Raw genomic sequence first — 20,383 nt, forward strand, 5'->3', positions numbered from 1 at the left:
TGAAGTATTTATCCTTTTTACTTTTGAAAGAACTCTGCCTAAAAGCCTTAGAACAGTATCTTCATTTCCTGCCCACCCCTTTAAAAGGAGAGAGTGTTCTGCCCCCTCTCTTCTTCCCCCCATTACACCTGCGCAGGCTGTTGAGCTGGTGATAATGACACTAATAGATTTTCAGCCTGGTATCTTTCAGATGTTGCTTGCTCTTTCATCTTTTCCAGTTAGACATATTTTTAAAAACAGTGTTAACAGCTTTCAGAAAGTCTGGTGGTGCCTTCAGGGTGCAAAATCAGCATTGACTTTGGAGCTTTGTCAACAGGTATCTTGTGTCTCTGGTCATAGAAGTTAGTTTTTGACTGTCTCTTGCCAGTTTCTGCTTGCAACTTTTGTTTGGCTTTCCTGATGTCTTTCAAGAACCCTCTTACTTCTGGGGATGAGGGAATGTCTGCAGACAGTGGGTGAAGATATCTTCAGCTGCCCTGAGCTCATAGGCTGGAAGACCGTACTGTTTTGGAGGCTCTGTTAGTCACAGATCTCTGTGAAAACAAAACTGCTGGCAGGCAGAGTGTGCAAGCATTGCAGTAACATGGCTTCTTCTGAACTGAGCCCTGGACAGACAAACATGGGTCTGTTTGCTCTCAGCTGGGCAAATGTAACCTTAGGCCTGGCTTTACCCCACAGAGCTTATACATTGGCCTGAGGCACCAGAAGTTCTGTTTTGGCTTTTGAGAACAGGTTTTAGGCATGGGACTTAACTTGCTGTCTTTGTAGAAGTTTTGAGAAAATTCTTTCTAATTTTAAAGGTTTAAATGATCAGACCTTAAAGACTTGCTGTAAAACATTTTATGAAGTCAGTGTCTGAGTTGAACTGAAAGATGATGTTTAGGTAAACAGCTTGCCAGTGTCACTGTAGTAGTGCTGCTGCTGAATGGACTTACGTCCTTCCAAGTTTTTTAACATTAATTTCCCATCTATTCTGTGCATATAGCAGCTGATGTCATCTACCATTACAGTCTTGAATATGGTTTTGGTCCTTGTTTCAGGAAGCTGTCATTGACAAAACTGTCATCCTGCCTGACAACTATTCTCTTCCATTGCTCCCTAGTCCCTTTTCTGGGGTGGTGTTGTGTTTCCATTGCCTTTCCTAGATCACTTTCCCTATTTTTCAGGGTGGATGAGATCAGGGTAGAGAAAAACAGAAAATCTAGTACTTTGAGAGCAGATGTAGGGAGGAGGAGGTCAGTCAACTACTTTGAGATCTTATTGCTCTTTCCTGAGGGAACAAAAAGGATCTTCAACTGTCGCAGCCTGATCGACTTGTCTGCCTTTTGAAAGTTTTGTTGGACATGTGAATGTCATGGAAAATGATGGATCATTTCATGCCATGATACTAACAGGAGAAGAAGCAAACTTGTCTTCATTTGCTGTATTTGCTTTAAACAAAAAAAAAACAGCCAAAAAGCCTCTCACAGAAACCCCTCAAACCCTCCCAAATTTGTGTGATTTTGGAAAATGTAGTTCTGAAAACTAGTACCTCCACAAATCCTGTTTTTTTCTGCTGAAGGTTGAAAGGACACTTGTAATTCGGTCATTTATTCTGAACAGTATAAAATGGCAGTAACTTGATATTTTTATTGGTCAGATTCTTTAGAGAGTATGTTTATGAAATGTAGGAAAGTACAAAATGTTTCCATCCAAGTGCTGGATTTCACCTCCATGTTTACTTGCACAGTGTCTTGCAGTCAACAGTCTTTCATGTCACTCAAGAGATAGTGATTCATGAAGCATCAGATTTCACACTCATATGAGCTCATATGTTCAAGACAAATAAGAAGTTATCACTCTAGATCAAAAGTGATTTATAGCCCTAACTTATTTTTTTAAATTAGGTTAGCCTGAAAGTGCTGGTGCCTTTACCTGATCTTTTATGACTGCTTTTACAAGAAGTTTCTTTATCTAGTGATGAGACCAAAGGCAGGCAGGATCAGTCATACCTAGACAACTGTCTGTCAAAAATGTGTTAACCTGTTCTTAAAATTCTCTTGTGGTGTGATTCCTTCTCCTCCCATGTTCAGCATTTTGCTCCAGTGCATACATAACTCATCAAAAGTCTATGACTGAAGGTCTGGGATGGGAAATTCACATGCCTGTGAATTTGAATACTTTATTCGTATTTTTTATAATTGTGTCACATGGTGATAATATGGCATTCCCATGCCTAAAAAACAGCTAGTCTGTTTTTCAGTTAAAGGAGCTTCTGCCCTTATGATGCCTTTGTACCCTTGGTTTACAGGATAGCAGTAGTTAGTAAGATAGTTCAGGTTCAAAATAAAAGTCTTGGTTGTCAAGGTTTTATGGCTTGGTTTGGACTAACTAGAGTTGGATTACACCTAAGGAGGCTTTTGTTGCAAATGATACTTTTGTTAATGGTTTGGTTTTTGTTCATGAGCTTGAGACCATCTTGGAGGAAGTTGTGTACCCACTTAGTGGAATGAGTGTCTGCTGTGGGAAGAGGACGGACAGGCTGATAAGCTCCTGCTCCCCTGTGTGTATCCCACAGGATTGGGTTTCTGCCTCACACCCAAGTGTTTCAGGGGTTTTTGTGGTGGTGTGTTTTTTGGGTTTTCTTCCCTCCTTCTACCTAATTTTAACTGATCAAAATCTTAACACTGCACTGAAAGGTGTGCAACAGCCTGGGGCCTCCTTTGACAACAGCTCTGTGTGTGTCTCATCTCAAAGCCATGCAAAAGTGTGTGTGCCTCCTACCCAGCTGCTGGCCCTGCCTTTATCCTCAAGGAGGGTAGCAACACTTTACAAAAGGAGACTGAAGTAAATATGTTTTCCCATTACCATCTTTGAAATAACTAATTTTTGTCAGTCACCTTGTCTTAATAATGTCTTGGTATACTGTTAGATGCACATAGTATCTATCTCTAAAGTACCTCAAAATGTGCATCTAAAACTATTTTTGAGGAGAGTCAAGTCAAGTATTTGCATTTGAAATATCTAATGATTTTGAATTTTGTGAAATTACCAGATCTATTCAATGTATTAAATACATATATATTTGAGCTAAGTACTATTGGCTAACAGTAATATCAGAAGCAAAATTGATACTTCTATTTAATAATTTTATATGATGATATTAAAAATACAGTTTTATGTCTCTGCTTGTTTCACTAGCTGAACTCCCAGCCTCTGCAGTCAAGATGTGATGTTTTTTAATTGCAGGTGGTGTAGTTCCCCAGGTTCATGTGTGTGACTCTTGTTTACTGACTGGAGTGCATTTTAGTGTCTGACGTGGAATACAATAAAAAAAGCACTCAAGTTTCCTTAATAGAAGATGCATCTTCACTTTTCCAGAATGGAGATACACACCTGAACCCTGCAGGAACAGAACAAACCAGCATATCAACACAAAAGCCTAAACAGAAACATAATAATTAGGACTGAAATACTAATGATATTAGTGAACGTTTTAAACATTCTTTTGCTTAAAATATAATGTGATGTAGATTAAAAAAAAAGGTGACTAAAACACAGCAGTCTATATGCAAGATGGAACAAATGGATGGAATTTTGCTTTGGTGACTTCAGTAACCTCAGATTTGCCAGTGATATTGGAGGAAAGAGAACTGGTTGTCAAATGGCAGGGCTTAATTTGCAGAGGGCTTATTTTAGCATACGTACTTTTTTCAAAGAGGCTTTTACAAGAATCCTTTATTATATTAATTAGGTATGGTAAAATTATAGGGAATAATTGTATTTGACTGTACAGTTGCTATAGATAGCAATTTGAAATCTCTATTTAATTTCATTAAATTTGCATGTCTCCTTTTCAGGTGTTTTTAATGTCTGTCTTAAACATCATTCAGCTTATGTGTTTAAAAAACCACAGGCCTAAACTTTTTGTAGGTTTATATTAATCAGACTTTGTTTTAGAAATAAAACATTCTCAAGTGACTTGTTAGATTGAAAGTAAAACAATTATGCCTGTCTTTTGCCTGTCTTTTCTGTGAAGTTTTTTCTAGTGAATTATAACTATAGAAGATAATGGAAGTATTTGTAGAAATGTATTAGGCACCAAGCTTTCAGAAAAGCTCCTTTTCTAACATGCAGAACTCTTTGTCTCCTAATCCTGTGAAGTTCTTTATATTCCCACAAAAAGCTGGATATAATGTGGTTCCTGTTGCAGGAGTGCTGACAGTCTGGGTCCAGCTTGTGGGATAGTTTGGTGCTTTGAAAGCTGCTGCTATGGTCTCATTCTGTAAGAGGAGAGGATTGCTGTCACTTGACTCTGGGAACTGTTCTACAGGAATGCCTTAAAAATATCAGCTAAATCACAGCACTGACAAGCTGAGGCTTCTTAAAATGCTGTAAGTTTTATGTGTGTGTAAACAGAGCAGGGGCTTGTGGCACGTTTGGAGATCCTCACTTAACAGCAGAAGATGAGGAGGATTCTTGTTGCAGTCAAAGTAGTCATGGCTCCTAAACAACTTACCTGCTACTTAAAACCTTACTGAATTTACTGGGAAAGGAGAGGTTGCAGAACTCTAGAAAAGAATTTTCTACCTCAGTTGGCAAGGGCAGAGGGTGCTCTTGCTATAGCAGCTGCAGCATGGCAGTGAAATGCAACTCTTGGGGTTAGGTGGTACAAGACAAAGGTGAATAGCTGTGGGAGGGGAATAGGGTGTTTCTTCCTCTCTCTTGGGTTGATTGAGGATCCAGTTGAGAACTTTTGGGCAATATTAGAAGGACCATCAATATGGGAGACTTTGTGGCAGATGTCTGCTATGGACCACTTGATTGGGAAGAAAAGGCCTTCTTCAGAAACCTCACATTCACAGGCCTCTGTCTTCATGATGGGGCTTCAACCACATCAATGTCTGCTGGAGGGACAGCACAGGAGAGCACAAAGAATTCAGAAGGATTGTGGAACACGTTCATGGTAACTTTAACACAGGTGGTTGAGGATTTGAAGAGGGGATGTGTTGTAGTGGACCTCACAAACAATGGTCGGAGATCTGAAGGTCATGGGGAAGTCTTGATTATAGTGACCATGAGATGGTGAAGTTGGGGATCCTTGAGAGGAGAAGCAAGACAAAAACTGGGATTACAGCCCTAGACTTCAAGAGGGACAACTTTGGCTGGTTGGGCCAAAATCTACTTGGAAGAGTCCCATGGTATGGGATAGACTCCTGCAATGAAGGTGGGTATAGGAGAGCTCAAGGCAGATCTGTCCTCACTTGCAGGAATGTATATATTATCATAAACCTTCATATTAAGATTGCCAGGGAAGAAAGACTTTCTTGTTTATGTTTTGAATTTGCATCAGACAGCCTCTAGTCAGGAGGTAGGAATTCACTGTTGTGCAGTTGTAGCTTTCAGACTTCTTTATTCAGTGATTCCTAATGCTGATGACTACCATCAAACTCCATACTTGTTATTGGGAAGGCTTGATGCTGCTCCTTGTGACAGCAGCTCCAGATGATCTTACAGAAAGTGCCTTGCTTGTTGCTGAGTGGCTGCTAATCTCTGACCTTCTGCATAGTTTAAATATCTGGCTTTCCTCTTACACTGCTTGTGTAGGATGTCTACTTATTTTAGACCATACCACTGGGTTGCAGGGCTTTGCTTCAGGCCATATTTTCTTTCTTTTGCCTCCCAGTAGTAATAAATGCTCAATTTACAGCAGTAATTTTCATTGATAGTATAAGGAAAAGTTATTTTGCAAGATAGTGTTTTGGGGAGTGTTTTCCTAGAAGTTACAGAGGAGTTGCTATCTTGGCTTATTTGAGAATGGCTGGCAAGAACCTGGGGAGATGCCAGCACTTAAATATAGGAAAATGAAGTTGTGCATTTAGATGAGCGTGGATGAATGTGGGAGCACAGATGGTGGGTGGCATGGTGAGAAAGGCCTATACAAAAACACAGAGACACTGGATTTAAACAGGTGAAACTCACTGGCTGTACACTCCATGTACAGGGGTTGTGTCATGTGAGTGCAGTCTCTTATTTAGGGACGACTAGACCTCAATCACCATGTGGTGTATCAGTTAGCGAGGGAGGAAGTCTAGCGTGTGTTTACGTAGTTCTTTACTGGTTCAAGTAGCTGTGGTGTGTTCTCTGAACATGGATTTGAATAGTGAAATTCCTATTACATCTAAGCCTTTAATTCAATACAACACTTCCAGGAGATGGGTTTTAAAAATTAACAGCCGTCATGTTCTGATCAGGCTCTTAAGAGATGTTTAATAAAGTTTAAATTGGAAGCCAGATTTGTAGCAACCTTAGGTGACCAGGCCTTGGAATAAAGCTTTACTGTTCTCTGCAAGTGAGAAGTATGATCTTCCCTAAGAAACGGGCACAGAAATATACAGTGTCACTTAAAATGCATAGTGGTGCATGCTGACCTCTTTGCACTGATTCTTTGAGAGAAACTGTGGTAGCTTTAAACCCATATCTTACCTGCTCTCTTTCTGATATTCCCTTTCTCATGGTAAACAGAATAGCTTCAGACCTCTCCAGGCTTCAAAACTGACTGCTAGTGAGGTTCCTGTTTAATGGATTGTTTAGAGCTTAATTTTCCCCCTATTCTTCAGGGAATTGATGTCTCTTAGAAAATAATTGCATGCTTGAGAACAGAAGCTTTATTGCAGTGGTCCAACAACCTGAATACAATTGTGACACTATACAAAATACTCCAAGCAAATGGCCCATTCAGAAACCTTACGTAACCATGGCAGGTTTGAGTTTCCAGCAGATTTGAGTTTGCCTTTTTGATTATCATCTGATGTGAGAGCAGGCTTAGAGTTTCAAGTTCACAAACCTATTCAAAGCACCTCTTTTATTAGCTTGAACAGTATCTGCAGAGTTCTCATCATCTTTGGCTTCACTAAAAGAAACTATTTAAACTTAACCAACAAGCAGGGATTCTGGAACTATGAGCAGAGTATCATTTTGTTTTGATAAGGCTGTCTAATACTTTGGGCTCTATCTGGAGTTCTTAAATGACCCTGTTTATCGCTTTTGCATCATGGAACCTTTAGTACTGTTCCATGCAACTTATTTTTTAAGACTTCAAATTACTTTTAACCCATTTTTTGGTTTAAAACCTCTGGCCCTGGGCATTCTTGCCACAGAGTCTGTCTGAAGCAGCAGATGTTAAATGTAAATTTTGGATTACATCAAGTGTGTAGCCTTTCCCTCTAACCTTGCTGTGTGTAGTTCAACATAACAGAAAGGACAGAATGAAGTACTGGCAGGTAGGAGAAGGTTAGAGTTGGAAAAGAGCAGGTATTTTCTTTGTGTTTTAAAGGGAAGGCTGATGTTTTGCAACTTTGGGAACCTGTTTGGATTTTTTAAGCTCTTCCAAAACCCCTTGGAAACAGGCTGGCCTTCTTCCTCCATTTTCTTCTCATAGGGTGAAGACTTCTCTGTTGCTTGTGGGATCCACTGTAGTTATTATCCCATGTCCTTCTCCTCCCAGACTAGTGGATCTTTGCATGCTGTCCCTCAGGCATCTCCTGGAGATAACTTTGGGAATCCTGTGATTGTAGGTTGTGGCTCTTGGCTCACATGTAAAATTTCACACAGTGATGTAGATCTGAATGTGCTCAGTAGCTTTGGTAGGGGTTTTGATAGCATTCATTCTACTTCAGATGGTCTTCAGAAGTCTTTCTCAGTGACCCTCATACTTAAAATGCATAAGTATCTTCATTAATTTCAACTCTAGGAGTTGTTTAAGCAAAGGTTGCAGAGATGTACCTTGGAATCTCCTGCCATAGTTCTGGAGTTTGTAAGTTTTTCTTCCTTTGAGATACACCTGTTCATTTCCATCTTGTCTTAGAGAGAATACTGACTTCTATCATGCGAGATACTCTTAAAAAAAAAGTGGAGACCACGTCTTATTCCTCTGTATTGTGTTATCTCCCTGTGTGAGTTAAAGTCTGTATTTTAGACAACACAGAATATTTTCTTTTGCATTACATCTCCTGTAGGGTGTGGTGGTCCATCTTCTGCTGTACATAAACTCTTGGGCTTCCCATTTCTTCAACTGTGGGAAGATAGTTTTGATATTTTTAGTGGCTAACTGTTATATCTAGGCTGATTAAAACAGATGGTTTGTGCTGAATTCCTAAGTGTCAGTCCAGGATGGGATCAGTGAAGTCTGAGATGTATAGATAGATACTATTGAACTACATAACTTCTAATACTGTTTTTTGGTTTTATTCCAGGAATGCACTCCAGAAAATCTGGAACTGAAAAAGAAGATTTTTGGTCAGTTGGATCTTATTGTGGGTGACAGTGTTATCTTGAGCAGCTCGACCTCTTGTCTCTTACCCAGCAAATTGTTCACTGGCCTTAAACACGTTAAGCAGTGCATCGTGTCACATCCTGTAAGTAAGATGGCATGTTTCCTTTTTGTGTTAACTGCAGCCCAAATTCCTTCCTGCAGTCTGAAAGACTCAGAAGGGTGTTTGGGGCTCTTGTGTGCAATTGTTAGTGTGCAGGGCCAATTTTTCAAAAAAGCTGTAGTTTGGTTATTCTGCGAGCAGCAGCACTAATCTACAAAATTGAGAGGATGTAGCATGTTGCATGCTGTTGGATCAAGATATGTTCTGTGTGAGTTGTTGTGCTCATATTGTTGTGTGTTTCTCAAACTAGTGGCTTTCAGAATGTAGGAATTCTATGTTTTGTGTACAAGCTCATAACATTGCTACTTTATTCTTGTGTCATTGTTAGTCTTTTCTAGTATCCTTTCTTAGCTTCTGTTGGGTAACAGTAAGAATCCAAACACTGAGCTTCATGTGCCTGTCAGGCTATATTGATAAAAGATGGGAAATCTAGCGTCCAGTTTCTTCAGACTTGTGATGCAGAAGCAATATTCCTTAATTTCTGAAAGAGGAATTAAGGAATGATGAAAGGGAACAAATTGGACTTGGAGCTGAATTTGCATGCTTCATGACCAATCTGGACAGGGCAGTGATGCAAAAATGGAATGACTGGAGGTTGCAGCAGAACCTCAAAATGGTCAAAGACATTTGTGGGCTTCTGTAGAGGTCTGTTTGGAACTGCCAGGCAGCATCTCTCCTCCACATGGAAGAGCACTTTATCTTGATCGTCACTGGGATTCTTTTTTCCACTATTCAAGAAGGTAATGAATTTGTTAACCCAGTGTTAGTTGGGTGGTCAGCTGATCAGTTAAAGAGGACTGTTGTTATGAAGAGAGGTGCTGCTGTGGTCTCTGCAGTTTGGTAACTACATGATATCTCTCCAGGGCATCCCTCAGAGTGTAAAGTAAATGTAAAGTAAAGTAAATTCCTTGGGCATGCACAAGAGCACAAAAATACAGTGCTGCTTCACTGTAGTGTCTCTGCAGCTACCTGTAGCCTCCTGCTGTAGTGTCAAAGCATTTGGTCAGTGCCTTTCTGATACACCTCCACCACCCCTGTGCCTTGGGGTGCCTGTGTGGCAAGGGGAACAAAAGGCTTGGTTTGTTTTTCTTCTCTATAACAAGTTTTCAATCCCTTTTAATTATAAAAAAGGTCAAATTTCAAAATATGTATCTGTGCCTAGATCTAGCCTTTCTCCAGTCTAAAGTTCAATAGTTTCTTATCTCTTACTTCCAGGGTTGTAGTCTTCTCTAGTGCAAGAGAAGAGATAATGTCTCTGTAACATTTCTATATTAAGTAACTATACAATTTCTTTTTTTTTAACTGGTTCCTGGCTGCATGATTGTCAGTCTTTGATTTTACTGTACTCTTTCTTACTGTTTTCCCAAGCTGGTCTGTACCAGTTGACTTTGTTTAGTCTGAACTGCAGTCTTTGTAGAAGTGACTCCTGAAACCAGGTTTTATCAGATCTGGGAAGGTGGTCTCTGCATAAACATTTTCTGCATTTCTGTTGTAAGGATGTGTATTTTGTCAAAATGAACGCTCTGGTGTACCTTAAAATGTCTAATTGTTCCCAAATGGCTTTGCAGTCCAAATGAGACTGTTTTTGTAGTAATCTCAGCTTCACTCAGCTGTACTGAGTGTACCAAAGAAGCTGTAAAGCACTGTACTCTTCCAGGGGCCTTTCTACATCTGCATCAGGAAACATGCTTGCTTTGTAGAAGTTGTTGGCTTTGGGTGGGTTTTTTTGTTTTGTTTTATTTTTTACTAAGATCTTGAACACAGTAGTAGGATTTGATGGCTGCAGGTAGCAAGCAGTTCTGCAAGACACTGAAAACAAGTGTGGAATTTGATATACCAGAAGAATTAAAAGCTAAAGTTGTAGAGCCTCTGGCATGAGTGAGGGTGTTGAGGTAAAATGAAATGAAGTGCCCAAAGGGCAGAAGCAGTTCATCCCTTTGCTTAACATGGTTCAGTAATTAGAAAAAAAGAATCTCTCAGCACAGCTGTATGATAGAAAAGCACACAATCCTTATGTTACATACAAAACAGATACAGCTGTTCTCTGAAAGCAGTTTCAGGCAATGGATCAATAGGGGTCTGCTGCAGGGTGGTTCTCTTCTCATGTACTGTATAGGGCCTGCTAGACCACACAACTAGAAATATGGGGCTAGAGGAGACTGTGCCACTGAGTGAAGTCCCCTGTTGCACAGGAAACCCTGCAGTCAAATAACCTTAAAAAATGATTAAACTCTCTCCAATTATTTTTTTAAACTCCACTACTGCTGTTAGAAATTGTTTGTGTCTTCTAATTTTTGTTCCAATCTTATTACTAGTCCATTAAAATTATTATTTATGTTTGTTGACAGCTTTTCTGTAACTTAATTATTTTCAGCATTTTCTTTATTATCTCCTTTCTTAGCTGTGTCTTTGTTACGCTAAGGTGACCTTCTGTTCCCTGAAATATTTCTCATTTTCAGAAACTTTCCCCCATTCCCTACTTCATCTATGTTCTACTACTTTCAGTTTTTACCAATATCTATTATCTCACTCCTGAAAAATTGCCTTCCTGTGTCTCCTCAGTGTGCTCATGAGCACACCCATATGCTCCCTGTGCCAAGTTCATGAAATGGAATACTTCAATAAGATCACTGTCAACAGTAATCTTCCAAGAAATTTTTAATAGCCTTAGTCTCTCTCAAAAATTAACCTGTCCTTCTTCTGACTGGAACCTGTGATATACTTAAATCTTAGAGAATGTCTTGATGCTTGCAGTGCTTTGGGTCTTGCTCAATTGCCTGGCACCACTGGATGGTGTCCATCCACCACACCGTTCTCAGCATTTCTGACGGCAGTGCCAAAAATATCGATGTGAGAGAGGCTGTATTGGGACACAAGGCCCTCTAAAAGGAATGAAGTGTGTTACATCAGTAGTTAGAGCCCATGTCAGACCCTGCAGGAAAGGGAACCATGTAAATACTGAAAAGAAAGAACATGCAGGGAGGAAAGGCTACTTGCACATTCCTGTGACTAAATCCTGTCCTTGCATTTGCAGGAGCATGGTCAAGAGTAGTTGACTATAAGGGAGCACGAAGGAAGAATCAGTAGTTAATTGCCATCCTTCAAATGTCAGTGTTGTTCCTGGTAGTAACTTTATTATATGTCAGCCCCTTTTATTGCCTGGAGTTAGATGGAGAGCTGAATTTAGCACCTTTATGAGTACAGCTGAAGGACTGCTGCTTTGGAAAGAGAATGCATGCAGTTTAACTGTCTGTAACACTATGACCTGAAGAACTTTTAGCTCTTTCCAGGATGTTCTTTAGCATTTTTTGGTTTTTACTGCAAAAATACATAACACAAAGGTCTTGACTTGATGAGAAATTACACTTGGGAAGAGTCAGGGAGAGGTAATTTATTTTTTTCTAAGTACAGTGTTTGAAGGTAACCTGTTCTGCAACATTTTCAAAGTATGTTTTGTGTGATATCTGTTACTGTATTTAGCATATATTTACAGGCTTGGGGCCAGTAGCTGCTTATCTGTTAAGTGTTGCATTTTACAGGTGGTGTTTTGCAATACTTTCGCTATAAAGTTCCTGACTGTCTAAAAGGAAATGCCTTGCTTTATTTGGAAAGACAGGTGGTGACCATATGTCTTAGAACAACAACTAGCCTGAATATTGAGCAAACAGTTCCTCAAGTCAGAATAAAGTCTTGCAGTACTGTTTGAGTGCTGTCATCTCTGGTGTAGCTCCATGAATTTTGCTGGGGTTAAACAGAGTTTGATTTACTGCAAGTTTAATTTCTTTTAATTTGAGTTAATGCACCAGCTTTTATTGGATTAGTGAAGTCTTTCAAGGTCTGAATATCAGGCTTGCTGTGTTCCCTGGAAATTATCCAAGCTAGTGCCATCTATGAAGATGCTTTATATTAACTTGTTCTGTTGGTGGCTGATGTTCTTCTTTTGTTTTTCTTCTTGAGGTAAATCCACCTTACTTTGTGCCGTTGGTTGAAATTGTTCCTCATCCAGAAACAGATCCTTCTACAACAGAGAGAACATATGCCCTGATGAAGAAGATTGGTCAGTCTCCTGTCAAACTAAACAGAGAAATTGAGGGGTTTGTTCTGAATCGACTACAGTATGCAGTGATAAGTGAAGCTTGGAGACTTGTGGGTGTATGTATATCTTCTTTTTCAGTACTTGTTCAGTAGATGTGATAAGTGAGATTTTATATTTAAACACCCTTTAAATTTGTGTCATCTTTGTTCAGCTGTCCCTTATGAAGATAAAATGTATATTTAAATGTAAAGTAAGCCCAGTAAGAAGCCCAGTCAGTTACAAAAAGCAAAGACCAACAAAAATGAGGTGATATGCAATGGTAAAAATTATTCTTTATCCTGCTTTCTTTTTTCAGAATACTGTTATTTTTAGGGCAATCAAAATAATTATTTTAAAAGCACAGGAAGCAAAATACCAATTTTTATTTTTGTAGGCTTCTCATAATTTTGTTTGGTTTTTTCTAGTGTTGTTGGCTTACTGTACAGTGGTCATGAAAATATTTTAAATGGCTTTCTCTTTGGCCTTTCAGGAACTGCACTCATAGGTTTTACTGTTACTTGATACTTGTAGGTAAAGACAGATTTCTCCTCCTCCTGTCCATTCAGACTTCTAGCTGAGAATCATTTGTTTGTGTGCCTTCAGCTTTTCCCACAGTTACCTGCTCTGTGCTGAAGTCTCATCTTTCAGCAGGAGCTAGGTTATGAGTCTGCTGCTATTCTCTTGAGAAGAGTTTCAACTGAGCTTTAATGGGACTTACTTTCTTGTTGTGGAGTGTTTTTATTTTTCAGGCTGTTTAAAACAACCATGTGCACAAATGCAGGTAAAGATCTTAAAACTAAGGTAATATTTCTGTAAACAAAGCAATTCTTTTTCCAAAGAAGTGTAAGAAGTGTTTAAACATAGTTGCTGAACTGATTTTGCTTACCTGTAGCTGGCTTTCACTAGCAACCTAATACAACAATATAAAGGAGGTGGTGAATAATAACAAGTGAAACAGTGTTGTGAGGAAGGAACTGATCTACTACTGAAGATGTTTATTTGAATTTTAAAAATGGCTTCTGTTGTTAAACTTTTAATACAAAGTCTCAAGTTTATGATAAGAAAACCACCTTCAGAAAGCTGTAGTCATGTTGGAAAACATAGAATAGAAAAGACAGGAACGTAAAATTACAGAATAGTTTGGGTTGGAAGGGACCTCTGGAGATCTAATCCCACCCTCCTACTACAGCAGGGTGCACCGGATCACGTCTAGGTGGGTTTTGAATAAATTCAGAGGAAAACATTCATTCTCATTGGGCAGCCTGCTCCAGTGCTCTGTCACTCTCAAAGTAAAGATTTTTTTTTTCTTCCTATTCAGATGTAACTTTCTGAGTTTTTAGTTTGTGCCTGTTGTCCCTTGTGGACCAGTCACCCATGGTCAGCACAGACATTCAGGTAATGTCTCAAAAATCTAACAGGATTCTTTCCCATCTCTGAGAGCATAAATTCAATGGTGGAAGCCACTGCCACAGTAACCTAGGATGCTAAAAATTTGAATGGATCCAGGGATCATTTAGATACATTCATGTTGGACGTGCAGAAGCAACCTCCAACTTCAAAGTCTCAAAGACTGGGCTGCTGGGAGCTGAGGCAGTACAGTACATATCCCTGAAAGTATCATTCTCTGTTTGGTCTTGCTGTGGAAGGCATTTGAGAACACTTCTTGGGCTGCTGTTGGAAAGGAAGAACTGAGTTTAAGCAAACCTTTAGTATAAACCTGTTATATGGATGCTTTTGTGGCAGTGGTGGTGATTTGAATAGTAATAAAATAGTGCTTGAAGGGCTGACAGATATAGAAAGTTGCTTTTGTTGTAAATCAAAGTTTCCAAGTTGTTCTGTTCTTGTATAATTTTACAGCATTTCAGCCAAACACACATTTTAACATAACAACTTTGGTGGCTGTATTTCCATTCCAGAAGCCTGAACAATAGCAGCTGTCAAAGGTGTATAGTTTCAGCTGTGTGACTTCAGGCTGTACAGTGCCTTTGATGGGAGGAGGATCCCTGCAGATAGGTGGGAGCTGCAGGCCTGGGCCAGTTTGTGTGTTTCTACTGTTCTGCTGCCAACTCAGTAATTTTTATTGCAAGTCATGTTCTTTTAGTGTATTCCACTTTCCAAATAGGGAAACATAATTCTTGCTTCTGATTGTGAAGTCACTTTCCTGTTCTTACTGTTGAAAACATCAGTTTTCCCAACTCTATCTTTGAGAGACTCCTAAAAATCAGATTTTACTCATGTTGGTTACATCTCAAAACAAATGTTTTCATTACTCTGAGAAGCACTGGGGGATTGTTGTGTTGTTTTGTTGGGGTTTTTTATTGGTTGGTTGATTGGTTGGGGTATGTTTTGGGTTTTTTCAGTCAGTTGAGCTTATTTCATTAAAGAAACTAGTGGAAGTTTCTCCAGTAGAACTACTAATGTCCTGTTAAAGTCATTGGTGGCAGGACAGACATGCAGTACAGCTGTATTTACAACATTTATCTTGAAAACCTTGTAATAAGTAGGCTGATTAGCTTGCAGAATATGTTTTAGTTCCCAAATTTGTATGGGAAACTGACAACCTGTCAGTCTTTCTCTTTTCTTTAGCAGTGCTGTATTGGGATGGATGAGACATGGGTGAGGAGTCATGTTATGGGAGAAAGGCTCTGATACAGAGCATGACAGTAAAGATGCAGCTGTTTAGAAGGAAATGTGGTAAAGATATCTGCTGGCTGAATGTTATGTGGGGCCCACTGACTTCTGCCCTGTGGGTCCAAGAGTAGGACACACTTTTAACACAGCCAGAAATCTGAGGTAAGGCTCTGCCAGCACAGAAATCTGGGTGCAGGCTCAAGACTCAACATGGTGCTCAAGTTGCATGTGGGGTGGATGCTGGAGCACAGAGAGGAGCATAACTCAGGGCAAAGAGATTAAAGCAGCAATGAGAAACCTGAGTGTTGGGATGCAATTTGTCTTTGCTGAAGGTGCAGGGATTCCCAGCTGCACACACAGGGAGGCTGGGATTTTACAGCTGGGCACAAAATGAGTGCTTTGAATGCAGGACTGGTCTGAAAGTGGGAGTGGGAAGTGTAGTGGTAAAGTGGTAAAAAATAATAGGCTTGAAAGTTGAGAGCCAATTTGTTGGAAAGTAGGAGAAAGAAAACTTATTTGGAGATGTACTGCTGAATGCTGAGGACTTTGTTTATGTGGATAATTAGGAATGTAGATTACAGAATGCAGAAGTTTGACTTTACAACAACTTAGAAGCAAAGACCATGGATTCTTTTATGGGTCTAAAAGGTGTACTTCAAGCAAGTGCTTCTCTTCGAAGCAAGAGTGCTACAAAATATATTTCATTTTGGGTCTGAGTTAGTCTTTTAGTGACCAGATGTCTTTTCAAAGATTGCTTTGACTTGCAAGTCACAAGCATTTGGGCAGTGCAGGTGTTTGTGGCAGGAAATTTTTGTATCAGTTATCTGTGTCTCCTCATGCTCCACATTTATTCCATGCTAAAGCAGATAGTGAGAGCACTCCCTTCCGTCTCTTTAAGGTCATGTGTCTGAGAACTTTTTGTAGGACCTCACTGCTTATCTGAGACTGGCATTCATGTAGGTTTCTTATTTATGTATTCAATTGCTAGGGCTCTGGTAGAAATGTTGCAAAGCTGATAAAAGATGAGAGTAAAAGAAGTTCTGTGAGATGTTGAGGTTGAAGATCCTGATTCCTCTCTTATCAACCCTAAATTTTTATATTACCAATTTGGAATATTAGAATAACCTTCAGCCAGTAACAGGAAAAATACCTCAACTGATTTCTCTGTTATTCTCTGGTACCATTTATTTGCTTTCTCACATCTCCATTGACAGTGGTCACTGGTGTGTCTGATTTTTTCATAACTCTTGGAGCAGAAGCTTACTGCCTATATTTGCCTGGGAAGCACACTGTGCACTGTAGACATCATTACTTTTGTACTTTTACCAGTACATTTTAGAGTAGTTTAGAATTATGTTGCAAGGGGTATTAATTAAATAGCTTGACTTTATCTTGTTGTGAAGGTAAAATTTTGGTTAAACATAATCCATAAAATAACAACCAAACACTTCAGGAGTCTCAAGCCTTACTCTGAGTAGCTATGATTGTCATTTAACTGTGGATCACTGAGTGAAATCTTACCTTTTTGAAATATTTCCCTAAGCATCACCTGGAATTTGCAAGGAGATCATAAAACACAGCAGCAGAGATAGCAGGTGAAGCATGACAGTTTTTAACCTTGATATAATTTAGGAGTTTCAACTGTTTCAGTTTTAGGAACATGTTAAAACTGTTACAGGATGGATTGTGTACATACTCTACTTATCTCTGCATAAGATTTTAATACTGTCTTAATGTGGTTTTTTTCTCTTAAAGTGGATCTTCTTTTATGTTATAGTCATTGTAAAACATGAAAGAACAGACAGCTATTAAATTTTTGTTAGTATTTTGGAAAATAAACTCATGGTTTGGCTTTGTGTCCATTTTAGTTTGTTTTTGTGGCAGTCAGGTGCATTGGCTTCAATCATTAATTTATGAAGCTCTCTTTTCTCAAGTGACTAGCTTAGCAGACTTTAAATGCTGACAAGACTTTTAAAGCCCGAATTCCTTGCTATTAATCATACTACAGTGTTATTCAGACACTTCTCCCAAAAGATTGAAGATATAGGATTAAACATTTAGTTACAGTGTCTCATAAAATGGGAAATATCATAAAAAGGAAATTCAAAGGGACAGGAAGAGAAATAGTTTTGATACTAAGCGTTTCTTACAGGGTGAGTGAGTGAGGGTGCCATGGAAGAAGGAAGATAAAGGCCAGTAAAGCAAGGAGGTGTGAAGTGTGGAGAACAACAAGTTTCTTAAACATTATGAAATGGAAAGATGTAGAGGGATATAGGAGAAAAGTTATCTGCTCAAAATGACAGGACTGGAAAAAGATTTCATCAGGGTGTGGATGGAAGGGACTTGATTGAAGTGATAGTGAAGAGGAGGGTGTAACAAGTACTGCTAAGACAGAATGCATTTATTAGTGGCAATCAGAGGAAGAAAAAAGAAAAAATACTGAATTTGGGAAAGAGAGAGGATGAAGTGGCAAATTTGGAAGCAGAAAGTATGTGGTCCAGGAGGCAGTGAAGTCCAAAATAACTCTTCAACAGACTGGATTGAATAGGAGAACATGATGAATTGGTAGAATCAGAAAAAAAGTAAGATTGTGATGTCTTTTGGCCATTGCATTTGGTATGATTGCAAACCAAGTCCACGACAGAAGTTGTGATGTAGGTGTGACTCAGAGATGAAAAAGAAAGACTGCTCATTAAAACCAGGCAGGTTGGGTCAGAGCCTAATGCTGGAGACTGCAGAACCACCACAGGTTTTTGGAAAGGTGAAAAGGATCCCTGCATAGGGAGAAGCACTAATAAAATACCAAAGGTTCATTAGGATAATCCTATGGTATCACTGGAGATTAGAATCTCTAGGAAAATGAGATTATGGTATATAAATGTTGTCATAAGAAGTGTGAAGGATTCTGAGATAGTCTAGCTTTTGAAATTTGACTGGCCAATGGGATCACTGAGGATTGTGGTGGAATTGATTTTAAATCTTAATTGTGTAGCTGTAAGAGCTTCTAGTGAACTCCTACCATACTTCTTCCCACTGACAAGTGCTGGAGGCAGAGGCTTACCAGAAGGGTAATCCAGGATGAAAAATCCCCTTGGGAAGTTTAATTCACACCTACGCTTAGTGAAACCGGATAGGAACTCTTTCTTGTTTAGTTCCTAGCATAAACATCAATCTTTGTGGAAGACACCTTGCTGACCTTGCAGCCAGGTGAATCATTCCTCCAACTGATCATCTCCTTACCATAAATGGGAGTAGGGTTATTGCCTAGGGTAGGAAGGTCTAACTTGTTTATCATTTATGTGTTCTAATTTACGAAGAGAAGTAAAAGTTTTTCTTTAGAAGGGTCTTTTTGACAAGAAGAAGCTGAGCTCATTTGTATAGAACACTGTATCCCTCAACTGAAGGGATCTGTCATGGTTTCCTTCTGGTAGCAACAATTTTTGCCTTTTGGCAGCTGCAAACATCAAATTGCAGCTATAGTCAAAAGGCCAAGAGCAAAGCACTCATGATGCTGAGGGCACCTGGTCTTCAAATATATGAGGACTATGGACTATGGTATCCAAAGAAAGTAAGTTATTAATTTGGAAATTATTTTCCAATGATTCTGAAGTGCTTCAACAGCCTGTTAACTCTTTTAACATTATGTTTACAGTTTTTAACTGCTGCTGTGGTTCAAATGCTTGTCTGGAATTTGTGGTTAGTCTTTTGTCCACAAATCCATGTCAGTCAGTGGGGGCAGGGGGGAACTACTCATCAAGCACAGCTTTAGCAGCACAACTCATTGTTTGGATGAAGCACTGCCTACAGAAGAACACTTTTGTTGACTTTGCTGATGTTGTTCAGAGAAGTTGCGTTGCCATGTCAGGGGAAAAAGCTTTCACAGAATGTATGGTGCCTGTGTTAGTTATCCTGATGCTGGTCTGTAATCTGAATTCTCTCTGAGGTTTTTGTTTAGTCCTGTCTTTATGCAGACCTTTCTGTCTGCCTCTAGATGAGTTTCCTTACCATGTCTATGCTTTACCTTTAATTTGAAGAAAATAATGCTTTCTTATCCCTGCCATTTTATGGCTAATTGTTAGGAGAACTGTGTGTTCCATATATGGTACATAGATCTTAATAATTATGTCAGTGTTTCCTTTTCAAAGTAGAGTTCTGCAACAGGGATTCAGACTGGCTTGGTTGATAGGAACAAGGGCTACTAACAGGTTGAGTCTTGAGGTTGTCTTACAGAAGTCTCAGTATAAGCCTGAGATGATGAAACTTGATGTCTGTGGCCAGCTGTAGAAGTTATGTTCATTTGTGGCTTTAAAGTTCCTTTTAAAGTAGCAGTAGATTATGTAAATCATGGACACAGGAAGACACTGTGGGTGAGATTCAGCTCATTTAAGATGGGATCTTGAAAATGTAAACTGTGATATCTAAGCTTCTTACTCATCTTTCAGTTGGTGAGGAGAATTAAGCCCTTTTAGGACACAACTCATCTTACCTACTCTAGATGCCTGCTTTAGGATGCTGATTTCCTTTTTCCCCTGGTGATTATGAAGAGAGTCTAGATGTCTAGCTTAGATGTCAATGTCTACTACAGATCAGAAGAGCTGTCCTGTGTGCCCGTAACTCTAGCCCATGACTGCATGATACAAAGGGGCATTCAGACAGGGCATTGCAAGAGAGAAACTTAACAGAAAATGATGTGGGTTTTATCCAAGCAGATGAGTAAATGAGTATGAGTATTCTGAAGCTTAAAGGGACTTGTTAAGGAAGGGGCACTGAGTAGGCTGAGCACCTCAGAGTAGGGTAAAAAGATAAATTACAAGGAGTTCAGCATCTCTTCCACCTTCCAACCCATAAGGAAATGTTTTCATGTCTCTGGGAATAAAGAGGACAAGTTCTCAAAACCTGATCAAAGTGGTTCGAACAAGTCTTTATTAAGTCATATCTTTCTAAGAAGTGGAAAACAACCTCATGTAATAAAAAGTATTCTTCTCAAGTAAATCTGTTCAGGTAAAGAACTGTAAATCACTTTTTACAAGCCTTTCTGTGCTTGCCCCAACCTGATGGAGGCACTGGCTGTTTTGTAAGTGCTGCATGTGGGTGGAATAGCAATGCTCAACTTCTAACACGAGAAGTGCTTCATTTTGCTTGCTCTGTATCCTGCCAGCTCTTGAGATGTGAGGCTGTCTGTGAACTCGAGAACCCTGGGCAGGTTGAGGCTGAGTAGGTTGAATGTTGGGTGAGTTTTGTGGAAGGGAGTGGCAACTGCATT

The 20,383-nt window shown here is 39.4% G+C and overlaps 1 protein-coding gene across 1 annotated transcript in view; it reads left to right on the top strand.

Annotated features, from left to right (window-relative positions):
• CRYL1 (crystallin lambda 1) overlaps positions 1 to 20,383 on the top strand; it is a 51,006-nt gene that overhangs the window by 13,751 nt on the left and 16,872 nt on the right. The window contains exons 4-5 of the mRNA XM_058045105.1: positions 8,235 to 8,396; positions 12,372 to 12,566. Of these exons, the coding sequence (XP_057901088.1) occupies positions 8,235 to 8,396; positions 12,372 to 12,566 (357 nt within the window). The remainder of the gene's footprint in view (positions 1 to 8,234; positions 8,397 to 12,371; positions 12,567 to 20,383) is intronic.

This window comes from Melospiza georgiana, chromosome 2 (genome assembly GCF_028018845.1).
Source record: "Melospiza georgiana isolate bMelGeo1 chromosome 2, bMelGeo1.pri, whole genome shotgun sequence".
NCBI classification, from domain to species: Eukaryota; Metazoa; Chordata; class Aves; order Passeriformes; family Passerellidae; genus Melospiza; species Melospiza georgiana.